This window comes from Musca domestica, unplaced genomic scaffold (genome assembly GCF_030504385.1).
Source record: "Musca domestica strain aabys unplaced genomic scaffold, Musca_domestica.polishedcontigs.V.1.1 11, whole genome shotgun sequence".
Taxonomy (NCBI): domain Eukaryota; kingdom Metazoa; phylum Arthropoda; class Insecta; order Diptera; family Muscidae; genus Musca; species Musca domestica.
In genome coordinates, this window is record NW_026712133.1 from 12,128,126 (window position 1) to 12,142,512 (window position 14,387).

The window sequence follows — 14,387 nt, forward strand, 5'->3', positions numbered from 1 at the left end:
TTTATGGTCAAAAACTCTCACCAGCAGCAAAAATATAATTAAAGTTTATTGTGTGAATTGAACAATTGTTGTATCCTCTACAATGCTGAAGTATAGTCATTGACAAACAAAGCAAGTTAAAAAGTATCAGGCGGTTTTGCCGACAGATATATAAACATTGCGACGTGCCAGCTTTGGACTATATTGGTTACTTCCGTCACTTTATATGAGATATATGATCATTTTTAGAAAAGGTTGAAATGTGCGTATGGTATCAGATATAGTCGATCGATGTATTCCATTTTCATACTTCATCTAATACAGATAAAACCAGTAAAGAAAGTCTTCAAGTCGGACGGGGTCGACTTTATGAGACCCTACACCACTTTGCATATTTAGTGTAGCTTCACATAACAAACAAAAGTTTTTATGGGGAATTTGTGAGAATTAAATCATACCAATATCATACTATGTTATACTATGGTTATAGTTATAATTCAAAGTCCAAAGGAACAAATATATGAGAAGAATATCCTCCTCTGAATCGATTTCTACTAAATTTGCCCAGACATTTGTGCCTTTTCAATCAGGGTTTGTATTACCCAATTGGTGCACAATTAACTTGAAATCGGATAAAGGTATATATGGGAGCTATATACAAATTAAAACGATCTCGATAAAATTTGGAAAAGGTACTTCTGAGCTGTATTATATATATTTTCCCAAATATCGTTACTACTGAGTGCATATTAGGCTGTGCAGGACAAATTCAACAAATTGGATGAACAATATATATAGACATACTTGTTTCTAGACTCAATTTGGTCGTAATTCTATCCCAATTTGGCTACTATTACACGTTTGGTGCACAATAAAAGACAAATCGGACGAAATCTGAACCGATCTCGATAACATTTTGCAAAAGTATTTCTGAGTTGTTGCAGTGTGTATATTACAGCTGCGGAGAACAAAAATAATAAATAGGATGAACAATATATATGGGAGCTATAGCTTTCTCTAAACCGATTTCGATCAAATTGGCATACTTATTTTCCGGTGTAATCTGATCGTATATGCAAAATTCCATACTATTTATGCTGATATTACACGTTTGGAGAAGATATATATGGGAGCTATATCTAAATTTTGACCGATTATCTCCAATTTTAATAGGTTTCGTTCTTGTGCCGAACAAATGCACAAAGATATAATAATATGGTGTAGGGTATAAAAAATTGTAATTCAGAAATTCCATTTGTAATTTAGATATTTTTTTGAACTTCTATTAGAATTCTAGATCTTTTACTTGAAATTCCGAAAATCTATTTGAAATTCAGATGTTTCATTTGAAATTCGAAAATATTAAGATATGATATTCAGGATTGGTCAATTGGAAATCATAAGTTTCCTCAAAATTTCAGAATATTTTATTTGAATTTTTCCAAAAATTTGTTATTGAAAATTACGTTTAATATTCAGAATATTCTACAATTTCGCCTCCGTCATTTGAAAGAACCTTTGACAAATAAAAAAAATAGCAGACGATTTTGTCGACAGATGTATACCCCCAGCCTTGAGTTATGATTTTTCAAACTGTTGACCCTTTATGGAGGAAGTTCCGAAGCAGTTGGCCAATATTGACCAATTCGTATCTAACCTAAGACTGATATAAATATTTCAACGTGCTAGATTTCTACTCTACTAATATATATGTGCAAATTTTTGGAAATATGTGTGAGGTAATAGATATAGCGGATCGAAGTATTTCATTTTCATACTTCATTTAATGCAGATAAAAATATTGCTATGTGCAAAAGTTAAAGGACATCGAACATTTATATCCAATTTTATGCAAATCATTAATTTCGATAAATTACAAATTCATATCCGATTTCTGGTTAAGAGAAAATATGATTTTAGCGACATTATTTACCGGGATTATTTTAAATTTCGTATTAAAGTTTGTAATGGGTACTACAGCCTCTGACAACCATTTTTGTATGCAGGTCCACGTCTTCGTATAGCCCCCGTATGACGGTACCTCCCGATACTCTGCGTTTTTACTTGTTACTTGTTAAAATTTGTTAAGTAATGAAAGCAGTAGTTTCTTCCACATTTTGGAACGGACCTATATTATAAAAAAACTTTACAAAATTAATTCTTTAAATCGTCTATTTAAATAATTAAACTGTACATCCCAGCAATTCAAAAAATAGATCATAATTTAGGGCAGCTGATATGAATTTGATTAACTAGCACAGCCCGTTTATAAAATTTAACTGCTAAAGGAAAGCTTGTTTTTGGCCGGTTCTTACATGACAATGTTTATCTCAATTTATGATTCCCAATTTTTTTCTCACAAAGAAAAAATAATTTTTATCTTATTCAACACTCCACTCTGTTTTTTATTCTAGAATCTCATTGGATTTAACCGATAACATCAATGCCAAAAACGAAAGCGAAACGGTTTATTTAAAACTCGAAGCGAATTTTCGAGAAAATCAAATAATACGTTCCATGTTTCAACCTGGCGAAGGCTGGCAACAGGAAGAAATATCGAAAAATTGGAAATGTGAAGGACCCAAGAATCCATTGGTGCCAGGTAAGTTGACTCTATTTGTAGTTTTTTATTTCGGCAATAACATAAAATCAGTAGGAATATGGTAAGTGTACCAGTAGTCGGCACTTTTAGGGTTTTCGATTTTTCAATCAATCGACATTCTGAGTGAAATCTTTCAATTGCTAAAAAATAAAGTTGTTCAGATTCCAAATTTTGTTTAGTTTTCGAAATAATAAACAAAAACCAGTAAAGAAAGTCCTAAAGTCGGGCGGGGCCGATTTTATGATACCCTACACCACTTTGCTAATTTAGTTGAGCTCCACTTAATAATTAAAAGTTTTTATGGGAGAATTCAATCATACGCGCTATGATTATAGTTATAATTTAAAATTCAAAGGACTAAATATGCCGAAGCATTTGTATATTTTAAATTCGGACTTGTATTGCCCATTTGGTGCGAAATTAATTTGAAATCGGATAAAAATATATATGGGAACTATATCCAAATCTGAACCGATCTCGATAAAATTTTGCAAAGATATTTCTGAGCTGTATTTGATATATTTCCCTGAATATCGTTGTTACGGAGTGCATATTACGGCTGTGGGTAACAAATACAATAAATCGGATGAACAATATATATGGGAGCTATAACTATATCTGAACCGATCTTCACCAAATTTGACATACTACCTTCTAGACTAAATTCGGTCGTATGTGCCAAATTCCATACCATTTAGACAAATATTAGACGTTTGGTGCACAATAACTGGTAAATCGGACGAAGTTATATATGGGAGCTATATCCAAATCTGAACCGATCTCGATAAAATTTAGCAAAGGTGTTTCTGAGCTGCATTTGATATATTTCCCCAAATATTGTTGTTACAGAGTGCATATTACGGCTGCGGAGGACAAAAATAACAAATCGGATGAACAATATATATGGGAGCTATAACCAAATCTGAACCGATCTCGATAAAATTTAGCAAATGTATTTCTGAGCTGCATTTGATATATTTCCCCAAATATTGTTGTTACAGAGTGCATATTACGGCTGCGGAGGACAAAAATAACAAATCGGATGAACAATATATATGGGAGCTATAGCTATATCTGAACCGATTTCGATAAAATTTGGCATACTTATTTTTAGGCCTAATCTGGTTGTATGTGCAAAATTCTGTACTATTCGGACTGATATTACACGTTTGGTGCAAAATAAAAGGCAAATCGGACGAAGATATATATGGGAGCTATATCCAAATTTGTTGTATTTGCTTTAAGGCTAATCTCAGTCACATGTGCCAAAATTCGGGCCATTTGGTGGTCAATTAACCCGAAATCGGATGAAGATATATATGGGAGCTATATCCAAATCTGAACCGATTTCGATAAAATTTAAAACAGCTATTTCTGGGCTGTATCTTATATCTGGTACCAAATATCATTCTTGTGGAGTGCATATTACGAATGTGAGAGGCTTAAACACCAAATCGGATAAAACATAATATGGGAGCTATAGCTGTTTCTGAACCGATTTTCTCCAAATTTGTTGTATTTGCTTTAAGGCTAATCTCGGTCACATGTGCCAAAATTCGGGCCATTTGGGCTGATATTGGCCATTTGGTGGTCAATTAACCCGAAATCGGATGAAGATATATATGGGAGCTATATCCAAATCTGAACCGATTTCGATAAAATTTAAAACAGCTATTTCTGTGCTCCATATAAAACCTGGTACCAAATATCACGGTTGTGGAGTGCATAGTAGGAATGTGAGGGACTTAAAGATCAAATCGGATGAAAGATATATATGGGAGCTATAGCTATATCTGAAGATATATATGGGAGCTATAGCTATATCTGAACCGATTTTCTCCAAATTTGATATACTTGCTTCTAGGCCGAACTCGGTTGAGTGTGCCAAAATTCAGGTAATTTGGACTGATAGTGAACATTTGGTGCACATTTAACCCGAAATCGGATGAAGATATATATGGGAGCTATATCCAAATCTGAACCGATTTCGATAAAATTTAAAACAGCTATTTCTGTGCTCCATATAATACCTGGTATCAAATATCACGGTTGTGGAGTGCATAGTAGGAATGTGAGGGACTTAAAGATCAAATCGGTTGAAAGATATATATGGGAGCTATAGCTATATCTGAACCGATTTTCTCCAAATTTGATATACTTGCTTCTAGGCCGAACTCGGTTGGGTGTGCCAAAATTCAGGTAATTTGGACTGATAGTGGACATTTGGTGCACATTTAACGCGAAATCGGATGAAGATATATATGGGAGCTATATCTAAACTAGATCCGATTCTCACCAATTTCAATAGGGTTCGTCCTTGGGCCAAAACAATATTGTTTGGAAAATTTCATCTCAATCGGATAATAAATGCGACCTGCATTTTGTTCACAAGAATACATGGACAGACGCACGGACGGACGGACGAACATGTATAAATCGACTCAGAACGTGATTCTATGCAGATTATCAAAAAGAACCGTGAGTCTATCTCGTTTCCTTTTGCCTGTTACAAACATATGCACGAAGACATAATACCCTGACCGCCATGTGGTGTAGGGTATAAATATTGATTTGGGCAAACATTTATATCCAATTTTATTTGAAATCAGTCATAAATTCCATATTCAACTCCGGTGTCTGATTGAGAGAAATATATAGATATAACAAGTTGTAAAGAATCGCTGACTTGTTTCGCAAGTTATGACAGATAAAAGTATTGAAATTAGTGACCCTTTGCGGCTGAGGTACCAGAAGGGGCTAGCAGATCCATATCATTTTCGCAACAGACCTTGTGTTAGCAAAAATGTTTGTAGGTGTGAATTTTAAAGAGAATTTTAAGCTTATTTCGCTTTTCTTTGAGCGTTTTGTTTTTTAAAATCTTAAACCCTATGTGGGGGAAGTACCATAAGAAAAGGTCCGATCTCTACCATCTTTATAACAGATCTTGTGTTGATGGAAATATTGAGATGTACCAAGTCTGAATGAAAGCGGATTTTAATTTCGAGGTTTATGAGCTTCATGGATATTCAAAATATTGACCCTTTGTGGGGGAGGTACCAGAAGGAGTGAACCGATATATTCCATAATAATACCAGATCTTGGGTTTATAAAAATATTAGGATGTGTGAAATTTTAAGACAATCGGATTCTTACATCACATGTTATAAGAGTTAGAATTATTTAAAATTGTTATCCTTTGTGAGGGAAGACACTTGATGGAGTGGACCGATATTATCCATTTTCGCATCTGACCTAGCACTGACGCATATATTAGGATTCACAAGGTTAGAGCAAATTCGGATTAGCCTTTCTCTTTCTGGAAAAAAAACAATTTTCTTTGAAAATTTTGAAATTTTGTACCAGAAGGAGTGGACCGATATTGCCCATCTCTAAGTTTGATAATAATATTACGATGCACCAAGTTTGGACCAAATCGGTAGACGGACGGGCATCGCTAAATCGACTCCAAATGTCCTGATACGGATTTGGTCCAAAGAGACCTAGGTTCTAAAACTGTTATTTCGATGAGGCAAGTTTTGGACGTATCAAATGATATATACCCTCTCCAGCCATATGGCTGAAGGGTAAAATAAAGTTAGTAAAAGTCAATACTGCTGGTATTGAACAAATATTGACACCTTACTCAATTGAAATGAAATTGAAATAGGCTGTTTGAATTTGGTGAAATGTAACTCTTCTTTTCCTATTAAATTTTAGTAAAAATGGTCTAGATTTTTGGCTTGGCCTCCGATAAAATCCAATTTGCCCGATTCAGTTTCTTATAAGACCCCTAATGTACAAGGTTTATGGTAAAACCTCTAAAGAAACAGGCTATTATTTCGTCTTTTATTTATGTAGAAAATGCAGTGCTGGAAAAACTTATGTTAGATGAATCCTAGCACGGATTACTCTCATATTATACCGATTTGGTGTACTATTAAATTTATGAAGGGACAGGGTTTTGAAAACTTTAGTCATATATTCCATTTCAATGGAAAATTATCAGAGAGGGAGCACGGTTTAGTTTATGCACACCATTTAGTAGATATAACATAGTTTTGTGTTTTGGGTTCTAAGAGGAGAGAATATTCCGCTGATGTATTTTATTTAATTTTGGTATATTCGAAATTTAAACGGGCTTCACTTGTTAATTCGTCAACTATTAAAAAAACAATTTCGTGCAATTTGTACAATGATAATTTTTCCGACATGTCCGAAGAATTGTCTAAGAAATGTGATAATTACGTTTAGAAAGTTTAAATCGAACTCTGCAGAAATTTGTTTTATGTTTTTCCTTAAACTTATTCTTTCATATTTAATTATTTCTTTAGTATTTATGTTTAAAGATAAGTTTTCTATACCTGCTGCTGAGCGCAAATATTCACAATCTCTGTATCTCTTACCTAGTCTCAGTGTAAAACACAACGTTTATGTTTCAATGTTAATCGTCTCAACATTCTCTATGATATTTACATTTGACCTTACCTTATCAAATCCGGTAGTCGCTCCAAAACATTGGGGTGGGTGTGCTTCTTGGTATAGGATGGCGACAGAGCCACCGTGCATGCCAGCATTAACTCGGTGGACAACTCGACAGGATGTTGTGGTGATTTCTCTTCGGGAAGCTTTAAAAGGAAAGCAAGAAAAAAGAAAATGATCAAATGTATATATTATTATGACTACTTTAAGTAAAACGTAAAATGAAAGAGATTTTAGTTTATTAATTTGTTTGAAAAAGTGCTGCTATTTTCGAGATTTCTAAAAAAATGTTTTTCGAATATCTGCATATATACATATTATCTGCATATATACATATTATTCCCTGTCCTGTAAATGGGCTTTGGGCTGGGTAATTGAAAAGTAAAGCAAAATGCAAGGTGAGATGAAAAAATTGCAACCAACTTCAGACTGCTGTCATTTCTAAGCCACTCGTCCGACAGCTGTTAAAATTATTCCAGTGACAGCTCATCGTATTGTTTACAAGCGTACAATAGCACCATGGTGGGATTTACTAGAAAAAAAGTTATTCGTGACGGAATTCAAGCGTGATTGTGTGATTTCTTTATATTTGGCTGGAAAACCACAAGTGGCTATGGTTAGAGCACTCCAGCATTTAAATGTGAATAAATCTTTTGTGTCTCGTACCATTGCTCGTTACTGTGATACTGGTAGCGTAACCCGACGTCAAGGAAGTGGACGGAAGAAAACAGCAACATCTGCAGAAATGGTTCGCAAAAATAACGAATCGACTTGATCGAAACACGCGTCGCTGTGGTCGAAAATGGCTCGTAAGCTCGGGGTAAAGCCATTGAAATTCAAAAAAGTGCAAGAACTTACACCGCAACAGAAAGAAAATAGACTCAAAAGAGCTAGATTTGTTTCGCTTGGCCGAATGTGGTGAACTGCCGAATTTGGTTTTCTCCGATGAGAAAACAATCGTTTTTCAGCAGTTTGTAAACAAACAAAATGATCGTGTTTACTTGTCAAAGAGGTCAGCTGAAAATGTGGACCTTCTCCGCTCGTATTAATCGACCGTGGCATCAGAATAAATGCCGAATATTATCGGGAAAATATTCTGCAGGGTGTATTAAATCCTTGGGCACGCAAACATTTTGGCTGCAGACCTTGGACATTCCAGCAGGACTCAGCACCATCGCATTTAGCACGTGCCACACAAGAATGGTTACAAAATGAGGTTCCTCGCTTCATTTGCAGCGCACTATTGTGTCTAGAGTATATTTTGGTTGGGACTAAAAAATACCAAAGTGTCGATCACCTCAAGCAAGCGCTTCACTTCATTGACCGTTTTTGCTTCTCATATATACCCACAAAATTTCTACATTTTGAAACTAATAGCTTTCGATTTTCTTAAGTATTAGAATATCCCAATATGCTTGAAAATGGAAAACATAAGCATGGACTCAAAACTCGAAATATCAAGTTACACAGTTAGACAATACAGTGCCGCTTAATGTGTCCCGTCTAGTGTTAACAAGGCCCGGCCGAACTTTTAATACCCTCCACCATTTGGTACAAATTTGGCAATTTCCAAAAAATAAAATCCGTTAAAAATTCAGTTAAAATCTTAAGAATACCGAATGCTTATACGACGACGTGGGCCTGCATAACTTTTGTCATAAGTTATTACAATATTTAAATGCGAAACTTGAAAAAGAAAACTGTTTATAATGTAGCTAAAATCATAAAATACCATATATGGGGGGTACTGTTATATGGGGGCTATAAGAAGACGTGGACCTGCACAGACAATTTTCTGGCATGGGCTGTATCCATTACGAAACTTCACATGCGAAATTTGAAGCAATCCCGGTAAATAATGTCGCTAAAATCATCAAAATACCGAATATCGGGGGGTACGGCACATGGGGGCTATATGAAGACGTGGACCTATATGGCTCATTTTCTGTTTTATGCTGTATCCATTGCGAACTTCAAATACCAAATTTGAAACGATTCCGGTATATTCCAAAATACCGAAAATCGGGGGGTACCGTTATATGGGGGCTACACGAAGACGTGGACCCGCACAGATAATTTTCTGTCTTAGGCTGTAGTATTCATTACGAACTTCAAATACAAATTTGAAACAACTCCGGTGAATAATGTCGCTAAAATCATCAAAATACTGAATATCGGGAGGTACAGTTATATGGGGGCTATTTGATAACTTGGACCTACATGGCCCATTTACGAACTTAACCTGCCTACTGACAAAATATACATGTGTGCAAAATTTTAGCCTTCTATCTCAATTTATTCGAAAGAACAGACAGACAGACACACAGACAGACACACAGACAGACAGACGGACATGGCTAAATCGTCTTAGAATTTTACGCTGATCAAGAATATATATACTTTGTTGGGTCTGACATGAGTATTTCGAGGAGTTACAAACGGAATGACAAAATTAATATACCCTCCATAGTATGGTGGAGGGTATAAAAATATGGCAAAAAAACGTCCACATATCCCTATGGAACAATGAGGACGTAGGGAAAACCACAAAAATTTATGGGGCGATCCCAATGAAATAAAAACAAAGAACCGTTTATTATTAGGTAAGAAGGAGATTAGTGAGGTAACAGGCACCTGGGCCTACAAGCCCATCTATACAAGATATGTTGTGCAGATAACAGCATATGCAGGGCATGTGGGGAAGACGACTAAACTTTGGAACATTTTCTCTGTCAATACCCAGCATTTGCTAATATCAGATCCAAAATCTTAGGGAAGAACTCCACACCAGCCCTTAATCAGATCATGGTAATTGATATAAAACAGTTAAAGAACTTCATTAAGCCAACTGGCTTTCAAATATAAGAGACTGTAAACTGCCCGTCTTCTTTCAAAAACCCTTAGTCTAGAGCGCACAACAGGCCTATACTCGATTAGGTGTATGCCCATCAGGGCATGCGGCGAATTGTTTCGCCCCTCTTTTCAACGTACCTAACCTAACCTACACATGATTTAGTTTAAAATTGTGGTCAAATCATTAAAAATACCGAAAATCAAGAAGTAACGCTATATGGGGCCATAGCTAAACGTTGACCGATATGTCCCATTTTCAATACCAAACATATTAGGGATAATATACAACATTTTGAACATTTCATTCTGGAAGTCTCATAAAATGCAAATTAACAAACTATTGGCCATTTTAATAGTGGACATAATACTTATCAACCCACAAATGTTGGTACCTACCCCAAGTTGGCGAGACATCTCATCTGAACTGATTCTCATCGGTAGTTGGATTTATTGGACCAAAAAAAGTAATAATTTCAAATTGAGTAAAGGGAGTACACGATATAAAAATTGGGAGGGAGAACTCGATACAAAGTTGCCTATATATAGACAAGACTTAAGGCAGGTCCAAAAAATAGACAGACAATATTTATCCACTCATTCATATACCATATCATAAAATTCTTGAAAAAGTCGGACATACGCCTCATATAAAACGATTCGACTACTCGATAAAGTCCAACTTTGTTCCCGATAATGTTGCGCGAGAATAGACAATATTAAACCAATCATTCTGATCCTCTCCCGCAATATGTCTACAGTTTGAATAAAGATGAAATCAATGTCCGATCTTCTCCAAATGTTTCGTCTTTATATATTTTTTTCTATATTAGAGCAAGTTTGGAAATTGAATATATCAGGTCACTCACTTATATCACTTACAAAACGAGTATATATTCCAAACTTGGCACGTCGTAATAATTTTATTGGACTTGGGTCAGGAGTGAACATGGAAAATATTGGCCCTATGCGATCTCTCCCATTGCTTCTCATCGAGACCGACCACGATGGATGCGATTATGAAAGTGGAGAGAAGCAAGGTCAAAGGTTGTCGGGTCAAAAGAAGCAATTCGCTCTTTATAAATATCCTCAGGTTTTGCTCTTCAAAAAATGCTGTGATTTTTTCTTCAATCTTACCTCAAATTTTCTATTTTCATTGTCATTGCTTGAATAAGAGATTTAAACCTCATTCGGGATTGTTTTAAAAGAAGGCTAATCGTTAAGTTCAGACCAAAACTTGCCCGCATTTTTCAGAACTCTAAACGTTTTACATAGTTTTTCTATTATGCAGATATAAGGAAATCTACACCGAATAAAACTTCCCAAAGGTCAGTTTTCTGTCAAACATTTATTCCTCAAAACAATTGCAACCTCTTGAATTATATACAATAAACAAAACTTCCCATGCCGAACGAAGTTCTTGAAATGTAAACATAATTCAAATCTTATTTATTTCTTCCAAAACAGCTAAGCTAATTGTCGTTGTCCGGCCATTCGTTGTTTTCTACTATTCCAAAACCCCTCCAAGTTTTGTAAATTATTGACTTGTAATTGTCGATGTGACGTTCCCTTATTTATTGGACATCTTTGTCGTAAACTATTCTCGAGATGTGTAAGCTGAGACGATGCCTTCGCACAAGGAGTTTGGCGTTTCAAGCCACTCCGTGCCGAAATGGTGAATTTAATTTAGAAATAATTGTTTTGCCGCTGTACAAATTAACGCACAATAAAAATGTCACCGATGGCGCCAATATACTTACGCAACGTTCTTCACACACACACACTCACGGAAACATGAGCTGGCACGAGAATGAACCTTCAGCCAGCCGTAAATCGCATCAAATCCGGAGAAGAGTGCCAAAGTTAAAAGGCAAAAACTAAAGACGAACATTGACAACACAGACACACACATCCACACTCTTTCAAAACAAAAGAAACTACCGTATCTCGAGGAATAAATGTTTGGAGTGTTGCAAAGAAATATCACCGGGCAACCGACCAAACAATTATACGTAGCAGCGACAGCAACAAAAACAACGACAATAGGGTCAAAAATGTATTGTCAACCATAAAACGCAATCAAAGAAGGATGAGTGAACAAAATATGTCGAGATGTGACGTGGCATGGCCAATGGAAGGGATAGCTTTTAAAGGGGAAACGCTGAATATTGAAATACAACTAACAGTAAACTATTCCATGAGACTCAATGTATGGGTGTTGATACCGTAAACCCCCACTTTCGACGCATATCGTTTGTGACATCCAGAGGCTATTTTCGACTTTTTGAGAGAAAGGTGCATTCTAAGATTTTCGGTTGTACCTTTTCTAATTCTTTGGAATAATTTATATACTCAAGACAATAACATTTTTGCGTTTTTTTTTCTTTGTTATACTCAATATTTCACAACTGTGTCTAAAGTGCAGAAAGATAAAACATTGGAATGTAAAACCAGTAAAGCAAGTCTCTCCGACATTACGATACCCTACACAACTTTGCATATTTAGTGTAGCTTCACATAACAAATAAAAGTTTTTATGGGGAAATTGTGAGAATTAAATAATACCAACTACGATTAGAGTCATAATTTAAAGTCCAAAGGAACAAATATATGAGAGGAATATCCTCCTCTGAATCGATTTCTACCAAATATGCCGAGGCATTTGTGCCTTTACAATTCGGACTTGTATTACCAATTTGGTGCACAATTAACTTTAAATCGGATAAAGATATATATGGGAGCTATATCCAAATTTTAACCGATCTCGATAAAATTCGGCAATGTATTTCTGAGCTGTTTATACCCTACAACACTATATGTTGGGGGTATTATAAGTTTGATTGGGCCAGAATTTATGTAACACCTCGAAATATTGGTTTCCCATATAGGAAAGTATATATGGATCTTCCTAGCTCGCCGAGCTGAGTCGATCTAGCTATGTATGTCCGTCCGTCCGTCTGTCCATGTTAATTTGTAATCACGCTACAGGTCGCAATTATGGCCCGATCCATACGAAATTTTGTACGAAGGTGGGGTTATGATCAGAATAGAAGCCTATTTCTTTTGGAGATGATAGCCAAATGTTTACGGGTTGAAATGGACCAAATACTGAAAAAATGTCGGATTTTGCAGTAGCTATACAGGTCGCAATTATAGACCAATCGACGCGGAATTTCGCAGAGTTTAGGACGGGGAAGAAGCCTACCAATTTGGGTGGTCATCGGATAATATTTAGCGGGTAAAATAGACCATATCTTTTGTTTTGAAAAAATTCAAAATTTTTCATTAAACCGTGAATATTTTAAATACCGGCGAAATCACAAAGCCATCACAAGGTTACTTCTGACCTTTACATTGATGTTAACATCCAACCAATCGGATATATAGCAAAATATGTGCGATATATATGTCTATCAAAGAAGATATGCTTGAAAGATCTCTTATATGTCGAGAACGGCTGAACTGATTTCGACAGTTCTCATTAATTCAAAACGTCTAAAAAACCGCATAAAAATATCTCTCTAAAGATGAAAATATTGATTTTGTAACATTTTTTCATATTTTTTCAATTTTGTCATATTTTTGGCATATTTTCATTTTGAATTAAATATTTGGTAATATTTCTACAGCTAACAAAACCAAGTAGTTAGGATATCAGGATATTATACACAGATCGCATTTATGGCCCGATTCTTACGAAATTTTAAATGGGGACAAGATGAGGGTCAGAATAGAAGCCTACTCTTTTTGGAGATGATCGCCATATATTTAGGGGTTGAAATGGACCAAAAAACTGCAAAATTGTCAGCAGATCGTAATTATCGCCCGATCCTCTCACACATTTGAATGGGGGTTACCGGACATTGCAAAAGCCAAGCAGTTTTGGATGGCCATCCAAAAATATTCAATGTGCGAAATAGTTTGCCAACTTTTGTAGACAAAATACGAAAATGTCCATTCCAGTGACTTTTTGGAGAATTCACAAATACAAGAAAGTCGTACTTCTGACTATTTCGTTAACGCTGATTTCGTTGAATATTTGTTGAATATTGGTTCCAGATCTAGGAAGAACATTTAAGTGCAACATCTACAAATAAATTGGAAATGAGCAAATTAGTTTAAGTTCCTATTATTCGAAAATTAGAGAACGAAACCTGATGGTTTTCTTTTATTATTTGTCACAATATCTTGTGGAATTCTGTCGAGTATTTCGCCTATATAAACTGTATCTAGACTCAATTTGATCCTAAGTGCCAAATTCCATCCTATTGGGACTAATATTAAACGTTTGGTGCACAATAAAAGGCAAATCGGACGAAGAGCTATATCCAAATCTGAACCGATCTTGATGAAATTTAGCAAAGGTATTTATGAGTTGTATTTGGAATTTTTCCCCAAATATCGTTGTTGCGAGGGCATATCACGGCTGCGGAGGACAAAAATAACAAATCGGATGAACAATATATATGGGAGCTAT

General features: G+C 35.5%; 1 protein-coding gene across 2 annotated transcripts in view; it reads right to left on the reverse strand.

The window, feature by feature from the left end:
- The window catches only part of LOC101900589 (S phase cyclin A-associated protein in the endoplasmic reticulum), a 181,649-nt gene that overhangs the window by 152,547 nt on the left and 14,715 nt on the right, over positions 1–14,387 (reverse strand). For both annotated transcript variants that reach the window (XM_059131117.1, XM_059131115.1), the window contains exon 6: positions 7,067–7,206. In XM_059131117.1, coding sequence (XP_058987100.1) covers positions 7,067–7,206 — 140 coding nt within the window. The remainder of the gene's footprint in view (positions 1–7,066; positions 7,207–14,387) is intronic.